This window comes from Camelina sativa, chromosome 3 (genome assembly GCF_030686135.1).
Source record: "Camelina sativa cultivar CO46 ecotype springtype chromosome 3, ASM3068613v1".
In the NCBI taxonomy this organism is placed as follows: Eukaryota; Viridiplantae; Streptophyta; class Magnoliopsida; order Brassicales; family Brassicaceae; genus Camelina; species Camelina sativa.
This window is the reverse complement of record NC_141882.1, coordinates 1,873,574-1,888,147: the sequence shown is the minus strand read 5'-3', so window position 1 is coordinate 1,888,147 and position 14,574 is coordinate 1,873,574. Positions and strand designations below refer to the sequence as shown.

The window sequence follows — 14,574 nt, the reverse complement described above, 5'->3', positions numbered from 1 at the left end:
TTATAGTTATAAATTACCTGGGCCACAAAATAATTAAACGTATATATATTTAAAGGTATGTAAATTGAAGTCTTATTGTGAAAAAGGAGTGGAGTCTTGTTACTTTTTGCAACTTTTGTGAAGTTATGTTATTTTTGGTAAACAAAAAAAAAAAAAAATGTGCCATTTTTTAGATTTGTCTCTTTTAACTAAAACAAATATAAACATAAATAAATTTCTGTCAAACTAATAATACAATATAATTTCTTTATTATATAAGAAAATGCCATAAGGATATGGATTTTTTTCTTCCAATATCTTGTTCCCATAAATGTTTTTACTTTATTAGAAAAATCTAAATTAAATATATTAGTAAAATGCAATGATAAATTTTTGTAGTTAAATCAAAATATTCTATATAAAATTTCTCCTCAATAAATAATAATCTTAGAGAATTAAAATTAATAAAAATTACTTCTAAAACAAAGATTGTATCCATGTAATATGTGAACATTTTTCTTAAATTTTCTTTAAATGAAGAATTATATTAATTTGTGGATATTTGAGCAAAAAATGAAATTTAGTTAGTTTTGCTAAGTCATATTAAATTGGATTTATTTCATATAAAGTTATAAATAATGTTAATGATTTTTATTTGTTTTAAAAGAACTATAAATATATCATAAGTAATGAAATCATTGGTTAGCCGTAATGCAAAACTCTAGTACTACTACTATATAATAAACAAAAATTATATCAGTTTCTCCATATATGATCAAAATTTTGTAACATATACATATCTTCTCTCTATAAGCGTGTAGGATTGATAGTAAAGTGTCCCTCTCTCACCATTTAATTCCATTGCACCCTCTCAATTCTCTCTGCCATTACTCTCTCATCTTTCCCATTTTTCCTCTCTCTCTCTCTCTCTTCCTCCAAAGATTTGCACCACCTACCTTTCAAACTTATTGGCTCGCCAACAAACCGCTGCACATAACCATCAGCGGTTTTCCGATCAGATACAAATCTCAGACCAGACACAGCTCCCACCCTTCTCGCTCCCTAGAGTGATCCTCCCAGTGTATGTCTCATCTCTAAAACCTCATCATTCCCTGGTGTTATATTTTATTCTATTAATTCAATTTTTTTTTTTATGTATTAATTGGATCATTACACTTCAAAATTTCTTAGCTTCTTCATAAAACTCTCACTTTCATAATGATTTTATAATCTCTGTGTTGAATTTTCAGTTAGTGATCATAAATTTTTAATATTATTTCATTACTTTTTTTTTGTTAAAGTATTAGTTCATTACTTGCTTTAATTTTTATTTTAATTCCTCCTTTTATCTGTTTCTGACTTTCTAATTACTGTTTTATCTTATAGGCAGAGACGAAACCCTCAAAACAACAATAGAGATTGACAATAACAATAACAACAACAACAACAAATAAAAATAAAGAAAAAGATTAAAAGGTTTGTATTCTCTTAATTCGTATATCATCCCTTTTCAGTTCTCTATACGTTTGTGTTTATTATATATATAAACACGTGATATACTTTTATACATGTATATGCTTATGTGTGAAATAAAAAAAACGTTTAGCTACGATGATGCTATACTAAAAAAGATAGCTGGAAAAATTTAATACATATCGCAGGCCTTATGTCACGTTGGTTGTAAGTTGTAGTATTAACTGTATATGTGTGTCCGTCTCACCGTGCGCTGAGATACTAACATTTTTTCATTTCAGTTTTTTTTCTTGTTCATTACACTTTTTTCCTGAAGGATTTATATACATACATATATATTGCTAATGATTATAATATTTTAAATTACGTTTTGTTCTGTTTTCACGAAAATATTGTTCTTTTTTTCATAAACAGGATAGAGTTGGGAATTAATTTGTACCTACTTTTTGCCTATTTTATTTGCTTTGCACAAATGAGTCCAACGTTTCTCTTTTCGTATTGGCTTTCCTCTCCCATCTAAATCAAAACTGATCAATACTTGGAAAAGTTAATTTAAATCATCATCCATCAAAGTTATTATAGGTTGTAGAAATTTTAAGTTCTTTTGAGACATCAAGTGATTTTCATCTACACTGCATAAGCTTTTTGAATCAATTTCAAAGATTTCTTTGTACTGTAGTCTGTTGTTTTTTTTTAAAAAGGATTTTTTTTGGGGAAGATTTGAATTATTCGGACTATGCGAAATTCATTATTTTGGGTTGCTTATTTAATAACTTATTAATTCATGACTGTGATGTTTTATTTTCTGCAAGACTCTTTTTTTCTTGCTTTCAATTAGTGGGTCCTTAATTTGTTTCCTACAATCATCATCTCTAATTCTTCGTCTTTCCTATTAGCTTATATCGATTCTTTTTGTAAGATCTTCAAGAAGAAAGATAAAAGAAAAGTTGTTTTGTTCATATATTATAAAAAGTAGAAAGTTGTTGACGTGGATTAAGTATTGCCATAATTTTCCAGCCTTGGAGAAAATTTCTATTTTTCTTGAGTACTCTCGGTACCCAAGAACAAAACCCTAAATTTTGATACTCTTTTTTTTTTTGCTTCTAGGGTTTGCTTTCAGTCTTCCAGTATAAGAAAAGATGTTCGAACCAAATATGTTGCTTGCGGCTATGAACAACGCAGATAGCAATAATCACAACTACAACCATGAAGACAACAACAATGAAGGGTTTCTTAGGGACGATGAGTTCGACAGTGCCAATACTAAATCCGGAAGTGAGAATCAAGAGGGAGGATCAGGAAACGATCAAGATCCTCTTCATCCGAACAAGAAGAAACGATATCATCGACATACCCAACTTCAGATCCAGGAGATGGAAGCGTATGCATATCTTAATTTACTCACTCGCTTCAATTTTCTTCATTTTTAAAAATATTTTTTTTTGACAATTTTTTGTTTCGGTTGTTAAATAGATTTTTCAAAGAGTGTCCTCACCCAGATGATAAGCAAAGGAAGCAATTAAGCCGTGAATTGGGTTTGGAACCTCTACAGGTCAAATTCTGGTTTCAAAACAAACGTACGCAAATGAAGGTATAATTTTATATTATATATGAACACATATACTATATACTTTGTTCAATTATTATCCATTCATATTGAAGGGCTTATGTTTATACTTAGACCTCTATGCATCAGATCTCAATCACACTCGTGACAATTTTTGGTGGATGGTATTTCAATTAGAATTAATTCATTGACTTTGTTAGATTTTTAGATCTAGTTAATAGTACAATTGACTTATTTTTCTTACTTTTTCCTCCAGATTTTTTTTTTCCAATTAAAAGGTTGTTGTTTGGCAGAGCTATGTTTTTTTGGCGGATCAGGCCATAGAAATATTGAGATTGTTTGGTTGAAACAAATTTGATTTATTAGATAAGTTTAGAGCCATAATCTACATTGACTGAAACGTTTCGGACACATATGCTTAAAATACGGTGAAACGCATACTGTATAATAACGTGTACACAAGTGTGTTGTGTGTGTGTATAAATATACTTTCCCAATTTTTTAGCAAAATCCTTTGTTACTTCACTTTACCCAAACACAAACTTGGGTTTCTAATAACTTGTATAAAAGAAAAAGAACTACAGAGATGATGGATCTATAATTAAGTTTTATTCATGCAGAATCATCACGAGCGGCATGAGAACTCGCATCTTCGGGCTGAGAACGAAAAGCTGCGGAACGACAACCTTAGATATCGAGAGGCTCTTGCAAATGCTTCGTGTCCTAATTGTGGTGGTCCGACGGCCATCGGAGAAATGTCTTTCGACGAACACCAACTCCGTCTGGAAAATGCTCGGTTAAGAGAAGAGGTAACTAAATAATTAACTTCACAATCTTATAATGTTTGATCATAATAGTTATCGCATGTTATTGATTTTTGATATCTCAACACTTCAATTAAAATAGATAAAATCATTAATATATCACTATATTATTACATCTCTTTCCATATATTAATTCATTCTATTTAATATAGTATTTTAATAATTCTAAAATTAAAGTCATATAGAAAAAATTTCTATTTGATAATAAAAGCACATTTGTTCGTATTGAAAGGATAGAAATAACACAATTATTTAATTTATTTCTATTGATTTGGATTGGTCAACGTAAATTAACAAAGTTGCACATAATTTTTTTAAAAACAATTTATATTTGTGAAACAAGGACAAAATCATAAAACATAACTTGGAAGAAACGTAAGGACTAAGGAGTAACATGGTTCTTGTTTTTGTCTGTGTAGATCGACCGTATATCCGCGATTGCAGCCAAATACGTAGGCAAGCCAGTTTCAAACTACCCTCTTATGTCTCCGCCTCCTCTTCCTCCACGTCCTCTAGAACTCGGCATGGGGAATCTTGGAGGAGAAGCTTATGGAAACAATCCAACCGATCTCCTCAAGTCCATCACTACACCAACCGAAGCTGATAAACCGGTCATCATAGACTTAGCTGTGGCTGCAATGGAAGAGCTCATGAGGATGGCTCAAGTGGACGATTCATTGTGGAAGAGTTTGGTTTTTGACGATGAAGAGTATGCTCGGACGTTTCCTAGAGGGATCGGACCTAGACCTGCTGGATTTAGATCCGAGGCTTCGCGAGAAACCGCTGTTGTGATCATGAATCATGTTAACATCGTTGAGATTCTCATGGATGTGGTGATTAACATTTACATTTTGCATATATGTAAAAATAATCTTCTCTACTGAAGAGTTTTTGACAACATAGTGATATGGTGTTGCAGAATCAATGGTCAACGATTTTCGCGGGGATGGTATCTAGAGCTATGACATTAGCGGTTTTATCCACTGGAGTTGCAGGAAATTTTAATGGAGCTCTTCAAGTGGTAAGTTTTGTTTTCCTTCCTCTCTTTCTTTCTGTAAGAATTAAACTTGGAACTGAAGTAACCACTCTGTTTTGCAGATGACTGCAGAGTTTCAAGTTCCATCTCCATTAGTCCCGACCCGCGAAACCTATTTCGCACGTTACTGTAAACAACAAGGAGATGGTTCGTGGGCGGTTGTCGATATCTCCTTGGATAGTCTCCAACCAAACCCCCCGGCTAGATGTAGGCGGCGAGCTTCAGGATGTTTGATTCAAGAAATGCCAAATGGATATTCTAAGGTATATAATAAAATCATTAGGTTATATAATCTATAAGCTACAAATTTCAAATATACAAAAATTTAATGTAACAGGTGACTTGGGTGGAGCATGTGGAAGTTGATGACAGAGGAGTCCATAGCTTATACAAACACATGGTTAGTACTGGTCATGCCTTTGGTGCTAAACGCTGGGTTGCGATTCTTGATCGCCAATGCGAGCGGTTAGCTAGCGTCATGGCTACAAACATTTCCTCTGGAGAAGTTGGCGGTAAGCATAATGTTTTGTTTCATAACTACTTTCTCATAATCAGGCTTAGAATCAGAATCAGAAACACTATTTTATATTGATGAAATTGCAGTGATAACAAACCAAGAAGGGAGGAGGAGTATGCTGAAATTGGCGGAGCGGATGGTTATAAGCTTTTGTGCAGGAGTGAGTGCTTCAACCGCGCACACGTGGACTACATTGTCCGGTACAGGAGCTGAAGATGTTAGAGTGATGACTAGGAAGAGTGTGGATGATCCTGGAAGGCCTCCGGGTATTGTTCTTAGTGCAGCCACTTCCTTTTGGATCCCTGTTCCTCCAAAGAGAGTCTTTGATTTCCTCAGAGATGAGAATTCAAGAAATGAGGTAACTCTTTTAGTTATTAACGCTCTTTAGTTCTGATTTGGACAGAGTGTTAATGTTGCTTTTGTGAGATATGCAGTGGGATATTCTGTCTAATGGAGGAGTTGTGCAAGAAATGGCACATATTGCTAACGGGAGGGATACCGGAAACTGTGTTTCTCTTCTTCGGGTAAATGTGAGTTAAACGGGGTTTCTAACTCTTGTTATGATCATCTGATCGTAGCTAATAACTTAATCTTTCTTTATGTCACAGAGTGCAAACTCTAGCCAGAGCAATATGCTAATTCTACAAGAAAGCTGCACTGATCCTACAGCTTCCTTTGTGATCTATGCTCCAGTCGATATTGTAGCAATGAATATAGTGCTTAATGGAGGTGATCCTGACTATGTGGCCTTGCTTCCATCGGGTTTTGCTATTCTTCCTGATGGTAATGCCAATGGTGGAGGAGATGGAGGGTCGCTCTTGACCGTGGCTTTTCAGATTCTGGTTGATTCAGTTCCTACAGCTAAGCTATCTCTTGGCTCTGTTGCAACTGTTAACAATCTAATAGCTTGCACTGTTGAGAGAATCAAAGCTTCCATGTCTTGTGAGACTGCTTGAAACCAACCCATTAGGTACTTACAGCAAACATATTCTTCTCGCTAATACGCCTTTCTGTGATCATACTTATCTTCTTTCTTCCTTTCTGCAGGAAACTAAAAAATGGAAAAATGAAGGGAAAAAAAAGGAGAGACTTCGGTTTGAAAGAAGCGGAGGAGTCAAGATCGAACCTCACAAGATACACCATTGAGACTGAGTGTTAGTAGTGTGAAGTTTTGTTCTGCTTAAACTAAGCAGTTAAAAACTTTTTTTACTTGAAAAGTTAGAATGCAAATGGTTTTACGAGGTTCGGGAATTGACTTCCCCTGCAACATACTGAATTAGAAAGAAAAAGTAGGTTAGAAAGTGTTTTTGGATTCCTTTTTGTGTTACAGTTACTGTTTTTCTTTCCTTGTTGTGGTTAGATGGAACCACATCAAGAACTTGGAGTTTGTCATTTCTTTTGGAGTTTTGTATAAATATCTTATACAAGTATTGGTTTTTCACTTTGTTGTCTTTGCTTCGGAAGGCTTATGTGAGTTTGTCTATGGGAAAGCTCACATACCAGACGCTCACATACCAGACACTGAGTGTCATTGCAAAGTAGTTTACCTTTCGGTTAAAACCGCACCAAGGCAACCGGAAACTCGTACCATGAATTTGATTTCAATCATGCTGAGAACAATAACTTGAACCAACAAACCGGAGCTATTTCTCTCTCTTTCTACTTTCTACTGTTTAACGATTGCTGGTTCAATTAAACCGAACCAATTCAATCAAGACTCAAAGAGGACCAAAATTTACCAACAGAAGACCCCTAGTCCAGTGATGTAGAGGAGCAAAGAATGAATTTGAATTAAAACAAAGAAATATTTCATTGTTGTTCAGCCAACAAACAAAAATTCCACAAAACTAGGAAAGCAATAACATTTTCACATGAAAAAAAGGATAGTGAGCAAACTAACTGCTTTTATCTCAGGCCATCTTTTTTCTTGGCATGATAGTTGATCTCTTGCCAACAGATCCGGTGCTTTTGGTGGATCGACAGACTAAACCACGAAGAACAGCCAGAATCCCAAAACCCATGAAAGGCACATACATCATTAGCAACCTGTCAGATGCCTTCCCTGAACCTATCATCTCTCCTAGGATTGCAGCCTAAAGATTCACATGAAAATGAAAGAAAAGATTAGAAGTAGATACAAATAGACACAGAGTCATAGTCAAGCAGAATATTGCCAGTTCTTTAAACCATAGAGTCCACAACAACACAACAAGATATAAGAGCAGACTATAGCCAAAACCCTATGTGCATCAAGATATATCCACCAAGAAACGCTAATAAGCTATATATAGAGTCAGATTAAGAATATCAAGAAAAGTTCAGAACTTTCACAAAACCAATTCCACCAATACACAATGACATATATAACGGTAAGAAAAGGTGAGAACTTTTAACTTATTTTCAGAAACGAGTTTACTACCCCTGATCTAAATCATCTAATCTACATGGTTCAACAGCTTAAATGATGTTTGCAGATCCTCAATATCAAAGAACAAAGTTATGATTTTTACATGATCAGCTTGCCCTCAGATCAGTATACTAACCTAAAACCCTAAAAAATCAAGAAAAATTTAGATAAGACAAAGTTTGAAACCAGTGTACCATGGAAGTAACGAGGGAAGCTCCATACAACAAGCAGGTGGTACCAAACCACGAATTTCCGGCGAGAATGGCGTAGACGTTAGCAATGGAGAGCGGCCATAAGAACAGAAGCTCATGCCACACAAGTCCAACTAGAAAATGCGGCTTCTCCATGAGCAAGTAGTCTCCGAAATCGACAATGTACTTGCTTTTCAGATCGGTGAGAATCGCCGGGTAGATTCCTCCAGGTAGCGACGTTTGGCCGTCGATGAGCGGCGCGATTATCGCCATTGAAGCGAAGTATACGAAGAGAGCTACGTCGATTAGCTTCCCTAAAGCTCCCATCTTTTTCTTCTTCCTTCTCTGACCCGATTGATGATGAATTTGCTTCAAAATCTGACTTCTGAGAGAGTCGTTGACCGGAAAAAAAAAAAAAAATCTAGAAGAAGAACACCAAAATTATTGGTTTACCTAACCGAACTAATAAAGTGGGAAATGTTTTCGGTTCAATTAAGTGGTTAAGTTCAGATTTGATTTTAATTTTTCGACTAGTACGTTTGAGACTTTGAGCTTTGAGAAACCAAACCGAACTATTAAACCGGGAAAATACTCCGGTTCAATTAAGTGGTTCAGGTAAAAAATTTGAGTACAATTTTTCAACTGTGTTTGAGCTTTGATTGAGATTTCTTCAGGCAGCAAGAGAAAGATGAGCGAGACGAGACCCGTGCCGAGGAGAGAGAGTCCATGGGGTTTACCGGAAGGTCACCGTGAGCCCAAAGCTCACCGCTGCAACGATCGTGTCGAGGACGTCGTTCAGGTTCTCACTATTTCCTTCCTATCGGTTTTAAAAATTCGATCTTTTTCTTCTGATAAACCTTTGGATCTCTCTTCTGCCATTTTTGTTTTGGGGTTGATGATTGATAGGCTCATAGCATTAGAGATTCGGTCGAATCAATTTAGGGTTTTTCAAAGGTTCTGTTACTTATCATAAATGATGGATGGTTAATGGAATATGGTAATGAAGGATAGTCTAAACCATTGCCTTTTTGTAAATCTATCTTCAATTGTGTATGTTGAAGCTTGTATCAACTATTGAATTTTTTGTCATATACACAGTTTTACTGCAATTGAAGAACTAAAATTGCTTGGCTTGATCCATGATTATTGCAAATTTTCGTCATATAAACTCCTCATGACCTTATTGATGTTTATAGCATTAGTAACTTTTGCAGGCGATTTTCGAGGGAAACCCGTTTAAGACGGTTCCAGGACCTTTTAAACTCTTCTACAGATGCATGCGCTCTAAGCCAGGGTATGTGCAAGTTCAGACTCTACCATCAATTTTGGTTGATAGTACTTTAGCTGCAGAATCTTTGGTTTTTGTTGCGTTGCTTTACACCACCCCTGATTCATAAAAGATAGACTTTAAGGATTAAAATTTAAGCCTTTTCTGCTTTCTTGTCGCTCGTAATCTTCCTCAGTTTGTTTGTTATTCACACTAAATGTGGAGCCATTCATCCATCTTGTTTTTTTTGAGAGAGGAACCAACCGAGCCGTTCACATACCTGGACTTGGAACCTCCAAAGAGAGAAGTTAAACTTGAGTAAAGTGATATTCACTCCCCTTTTCTCTTTTTCCTTCCAACTATTTAGCTGAGCATGTATCAACATCTTATTTTATCATAATGCCAATTAAACTGATACTTGGAGTTCCATTTCAGTTTTATCTATTGATAGTTCTGCTCACTTGCAAGCTTATCTCTGAAATCTTAACTCTGATGAGAAAAGAAGATGATTTCTTATGTAGTATCAGAAAAAAGGATTTACAAATTTATCTTTGGTTTGTGGTTTCCTTCAACTTTTCCTATTACAAAATCTTCTGATAAAGTTTATTTACCGTCTAAGTATGTTAATAGTCATTTAATCAAATTGTTGAACTCTTATCTATTTGAGGAATTTCGCGTTCTGATTGTGAACTCCCAGCTGCACTTTGTGTGGCTTTGAGTTTCTTGTTACTCTTCTGCTTAAGCATCTCCTTGATCTCTGCTTCCTTCTTATCCACAACTTTGATCAATTCCTTGAAACTCGGTGCACGTAAACCTCTCCCTGATCGAGATGATGGCTCAGACACTTCGCCTGCCCTTTCCTCATCCGCATTTTCTGGTAGTAACCTCTGGTACTGCCAGAAAACCCTCCAGAAGAAGACAGTGAGTGCCATGAAGCAAGTGATGCCACATATAAGGAAGAGTCCCCAGAAACTCTTGAGCGATAGCTGAGAGTCCTCACTGTTTGAGATCTGCATTGAGCATTCATGCTTGTAGTTAAGCCATTTCCTGTGGATTTTCTCGAGCTCGCCTTCTTCAGACAGTTGCAGGATAGCTGTCGACATGTCTACAGCTAAAGGGGAGTCTCTCTGAAATGCCTGCAACAACGGATTATGCATTCTTGTGTGAGAAGAGTTGTAGAATAATATATATATACAGGTTGCTCTAAAGTGTTTTTACATACAAAACCCCAGCCTGTGCGTGTGAATTCTTGTCCTACTGTACGGAACTTGCAGTTGCTGTTTGTCAAAAGAACTTCGATGTAAGGAAGCTCATCTACAATGGCTGCCACGCCCCCATTTTTGGGACCACGTTGAAGAGCAGAAAGGTATTGTTCTTCGTCTTTCAGTGGAACAATCCTCGAGGGCGCTATGTTAAGCTCGTTGACCATATAGTTCCGAGCAAAGGTACCGTCTTGAACTCCAATTGGTTCATTGCTCGTTACCAAGCTATCTATTCCTTCAATCCGAGATGTCAGCTGTCGAACAGTTAGGATTGAAGTGAGACTGGCCGTGTAGCTCGAGTTGATGATCAAAACCACAAACAACCATATGATCAACACCAGCCTCCCCAGTGAACTGACCGTGTTCTCCCCTGAAAGATCCAAAGGAAAAAGTAATAAAATTTACTTCTCTCCAACATCCTGTAAGCTCTGGTGTGAAGTACACGAGGTTACTTGAGTTACAGCGTACTTACTATGAGAGAAGAACATCGTTGAGAAGCTAAACCTGTAACAATGAAGAGAAGGAAAATGAGGTCTAAATGTAACCTCAAACTCTCGGTGTCAAGAAGTGGGAAACTAACCAGAAGATGGTGATGAGTTGACGCCTAGGAGGGCCACGGAATTCTTCGTTGAAGCGATGTTCGAGAATCCAAACCATGGCTCCCACAAAGAGAAAAAAGGCTCCAGTGACAGCCCACATCTCTATAGTGAATGGTTTCAGGAATGACCAAGGACTAGACTTGGCTTCCTTAACTGGAGCCACCACCACAAGCCCTGATTCTATAAACGGTTGTGTGAAATCTACATATCTTGTTCTGTTTGTAACGATCGTGATATCTCCTACCGCTACATCGTATTTCTGAAGAGAAAAAAAAAAAAAAAAAAAAACAGGTTAGCATCTTCTGAAAGTTGTGAACTTGATTGAGTAATGTAGCTACTTTACATCTGCAACAACTTCATTGACGAGATTATCGTAAGAAGGGTTCCTCTTTCCATCTCCATATAGTAGATAAGTACGGGGAACAGGATACGGAAGCAATGCGATCGCGGCTTCAAAGACATCAATGCAGTAGCCTCTAACGCCAGGTGGGTTCTTATCTTTAGAGACGTAATCTGTATAGCTCACACGGTTAGGAACCGCAATTCTGAGAGGTTTCCCATTGTTAGGAAACACCCAACCACGAGGAGGCTTAGTTACTTCGCCTGGCCATAAGATTCCATAAAGATGCTGGTTTGCTGTAGATGTGTTTGGAGGCTTAGAGTTCAACTTCTCTGGAGGCACTATAGAGAGACCAGAATGATTTGACCAGTACCCGACTCTGCGTGGACCTGTACCTACTAAGTTTAGAACTTCATAAGCTGGGTTAACCCGGTTTCTATCTGAATCAAACTTGATTGACCCTGTTACACCGGTATGATTCATTCCAAGTATGATCTTCATAAACGTTTCCCCTTCATTGAAAACACTCAGTGCTGATAACTGAATAGCGCTACCGTTTATTTTGTGTAGATTTGGATCGTTGGAGAAAGTTATTTTATTGTTTTCTCTGAAGAAAACATCGAGGGCACGAGCAACTAACCAAACAGAATCATAAGCATACATGGCATATGAGTTGAAGCCATCATTGGGGTTAAGATTCTTCCATCTCGCCATAAACTGTCTCTTCACACTACTCTCATATGTGTAATGGCGAAAAGCAACTACTCCTTGCAAGAGATCCATTGCGTCTGAATCCACTGGCACCATGGAATCCATAGCTGTAGGAAGCCAGTCTGTTGCGATCCAAACATAACCGCTTCCCATCATTCCAAGAGATTTAGCCACACGGAAAACATTTAAACCAGAGTCAGGATTCACATGAACAACGAAAACCCGAGATGCCATCAGATTTACAGAAACCAACAAGTCTTCGATGAAGGTAGAATCTGCACCAGGTGTGATTGCAGCCTTGTAAGAGATCCTGGAGCGTTTCTTGGCTAATACATCTCCTAGAACAGATATCCCGTTCCTACCACACTCATCATCAACGAATATCGCAATGACTTGTCTCCATCCGGAATAGGATACAAAATCTGCGATTGCATGCATTTGGAAGTAGTCGTTCTGCGTGGTGCGGAGGAAATAAGGATATTGCAGAGAAGAGAGAGTTGGATCCGTTGCACCAAATGATAAGAGAGGTACATGAAGCTCATTAGCTACATAGGCAATCATGTGAGCAATCCCTGAAGATTGTGGACCAATGGCTGCAACCACTTTGGTTTCCATCAGCTGCAAAGCTACACCATAAGATTAAAAACATAATCATCATTCATTCTTCCGGACCATTTTCACAAACTAGTTATGAGCTACAAAGTCAGTTCCCTTTGGCTACTGTATCAAGAGAGAAGAAGAAGAAGATGATGATGTACCTCCCATGGTGCCAATAAATCCACTGCAGTTTGAGTCTTGAAAGACAATATTAAGCTTGACACCCTTAAGTACAGTTTGGTCAGCATTAACGTCATCCATAGCCGCTTTAATTGCAGGTTTAGCCGCTTTTCCGATAAAAGAATCATAAGTAAACAGAGCTCCAACATTTACAGAGCTAGGCCTCGGAGATAATGTCGGCGACAAAGAAGAAGAAGAAGAGTTTCTTGAGTAATTTCTTCTACAAGCACATTCCTTTGGAACTACCCACAAGACAGAAACACATAACAACACAACTCTGATTGCTCTGGCCACTGAAACTCCTCTCATCATCATCAAAACTCCCATCTTTAAAGTCCACGGCTCACAGAACCATCTGATCTATTTGGAATAACACCTGCGAAATAAACAATGCCCACCATGAATCAGAATCCAGGTTAACACATAAAAAAAGACGGCTCAGACAAGAAAGAAGAAGGCAAGCAAACCAAGATATCAGGAGATAGATTCTGTAGAGGGATTGGTGTACACACATTTGTGTCTCTGTATATTTATAAAATAATGTATTTGAATAATGAGGCTCTTGGATTTTAGAAACTGGTGCCTGCCTACATGTGTAAATAGGCACTGAAATTAAAAGAAGTGTGAGGGAGAGCCGTCTTAAAGATGGTTTGCAAACAAAAAAAGCAAAAAGCGTAATTAATAATTCAATGAATAGAGAATCAAATGATGATGGCAGTGAGTGATATGTCAATTACAGTAATTAACAAATAATTGTTGACACGAATAAAATAATTAAAACATAAAACACACACTAATTAATCATATCGGTGATATTCCAACTTGTATAAAATGAAAAAAGACACTGCATGACTTGATTCTACAGAACATGGCAGTGAGTGAGTGGTGGATAAAGAAGAAAAGTGCAAAAGTGCATCCATATAAGCATCGAATTATTAATGAAATTTTCTTTATTTATATTTAACTTTCTTGAATTTGTAATTACTAATTAGAAGATCTATTATTAGATTACATTCAGAGGATATTGCTTTGAGATTTTGGGACCAAAACTTGGGAGACATGACTAACCAAAAGTATAACTTCTTCATAAGGATATTATATGTAACAACAAAAAGGAAAGCAACAAAGTATGCAATCGAGAGAAAAAAAGAAGAAGAAGCAACCTTGGAATAAATACGAGAAACATACTTTAATCAGAGATCTGTATTCTTCAGAGGTAAAACGAGTGGTTGAGCACTTGAGTATAAAGAAGAAAGACAAAGAAGCAGAAGCAGAAGCAGAAGCAGAGGAAGAACTGTTTCTGAGCTCAAGCAAAGAATAATTCATAATAATATTCTCTTTTTTTATTTTTTCTTTCTTTTTTTTCCTTACTAATAATTACTTGGTTTTTTTTCTTTGGTCTTTGATCTTTCTTTCTGTGATATTGTAACTTTTGTTTTGGAGTGACAATTCTGGAGTGGTCAGTGTAGACGTAGGGGAAGGTGTGGGGTATCCATGCTTTTCTTGTGTCCGTATACTATTGGAGAATCAACTTTTACTCTGGCTATTATTGGTAACTATCATTTATGAAGATAGTTAATGCATTTGTTTTTTGGCGGTAAGTGAGATGCAGTGTGGTTAAAAC

The 14,574-nt window shown here is 36.7% G+C and overlaps 4 protein-coding genes and 1 long non-coding RNA gene across 9 annotated transcripts; 3 read left to right on the top strand and 2 right to left on the bottom strand.

Annotated features, from left to right (window-relative positions):
- The first annotated feature begins 641 nt into the window (after positions 1–641).
- On the top strand, positions 642–6,837 carry LOC104763104 (homeobox-leucine zipper protein HDG2). Of its 4 annotated transcripts, none has more exons than XM_010486527.3 (13): positions 642–1,060; positions 1,366–1,455; positions 2,560–2,833; positions 2,926–3,043; positions 3,640–3,828; positions 4,263–4,676; positions 4,763–4,864; positions 4,942–5,142; positions 5,217–5,391; positions 5,483–5,754; positions 5,831–5,920; positions 6,005–6,366; positions 6,444–6,837. In XM_010486527.3, exons 3-12 carry the CDS (start codon positions 2,592–2,594, stop codon positions 6,350–6,352), a joined length of 2,151 nt encoding a protein of 716 aa, XP_010484829.2. In that variant the 5' UTR covers positions 642–1,060; positions 1,366–1,455; positions 2,560–2,591; the 3' UTR covers positions 6,353–6,366; positions 6,444–6,837. The 4 variants fall into 4 exon arrangements, with proteins under 4 accessions (XP_010484829.2, XP_010484823.2, XP_087353856.1 ...); XM_010486521.3 differs by having other exon boundaries at positions 5,831–5,926; XM_087497730.1 differs by having other exon boundaries at positions 684–1,060; positions 1,370–1,455; positions 5,831–5,926.
- Positions 6,838–7,162: 325 nt separating this feature from the next.
- Positions 7,163–8,425, bottom strand: LOC104763098 (uncharacterized). The gene is made up of 2 exons (XM_010486516.3): positions 7,998–8,425; positions 7,163–7,489 (listed from the first exon to the last, which is right to left on the bottom strand). The coding sequence occupies exons 1-2, from the start codon at positions 8,319–8,321 to the stop codon at positions 7,307–7,309; spliced, it is 507 nt and encodes a 168-aa protein (XP_010484818.1). The 5' UTR covers positions 8,322–8,425; the 3' UTR covers positions 7,163–7,306.
- Positions 8,426–8,634: 209 nt separating this feature from the next.
- LOC109132179 (uncharacterized) lies at positions 8,635–9,721 on the top strand. The gene is made up of 3 exons (XM_019243293.2): positions 8,635–8,793; positions 9,209–9,288; positions 9,514–9,721. The coding sequence occupies exons 1-3, from the start codon at positions 8,683–8,685 to the stop codon at positions 9,581–9,583; spliced, it is 261 nt and encodes an 86-aa protein (XP_019098838.1). The 5' UTR covers positions 8,635–8,682; the 3' UTR covers positions 9,584–9,721.
- Positions 9,722–9,751: 30 nt separating this feature from the next.
- LOC104763052 (glutamate receptor 3.4) lies at positions 9,752–14,389 on the bottom strand. 2 transcript variants are annotated; one of them, XM_010486481.3, is made up of 7 exons: positions 14,114–14,389; positions 12,932–13,326; positions 11,466–12,799; positions 11,104–11,381; positions 10,996–11,027; positions 10,484–10,893; positions 9,752–10,397 (listed from the first exon to the last, which is right to left on the bottom strand). In XM_010486481.3, exons 2-7 carry the CDS (start codon positions 13,275–13,277, stop codon positions 9,900–9,902), a joined length of 2,898 nt encoding a protein of 965 aa, XP_010484783.2. In that variant the 5' UTR covers positions 13,278–13,326; positions 14,114–14,389; the 3' UTR covers positions 9,752–9,899. The 2 variants fall into 2 exon arrangements, with proteins under 2 accessions (XP_010484783.2, XP_010484791.2); XM_010486489.3 differs by having other exon boundaries at positions 14,139–14,389.
- Positions 11,469–13,622, top strand: LOC147946502 (uncharacterized). Its single transcript, XR_015588269.1, has 3 exons — positions 11,469–11,608; positions 11,690–11,934; positions 12,033–13,622. It is a non-coding gene; the product is annotated as an uncharacterized LOC147946502 (long non-coding RNA).
- Positions 14,390–14,574: the final 185 nt, after the last annotated feature.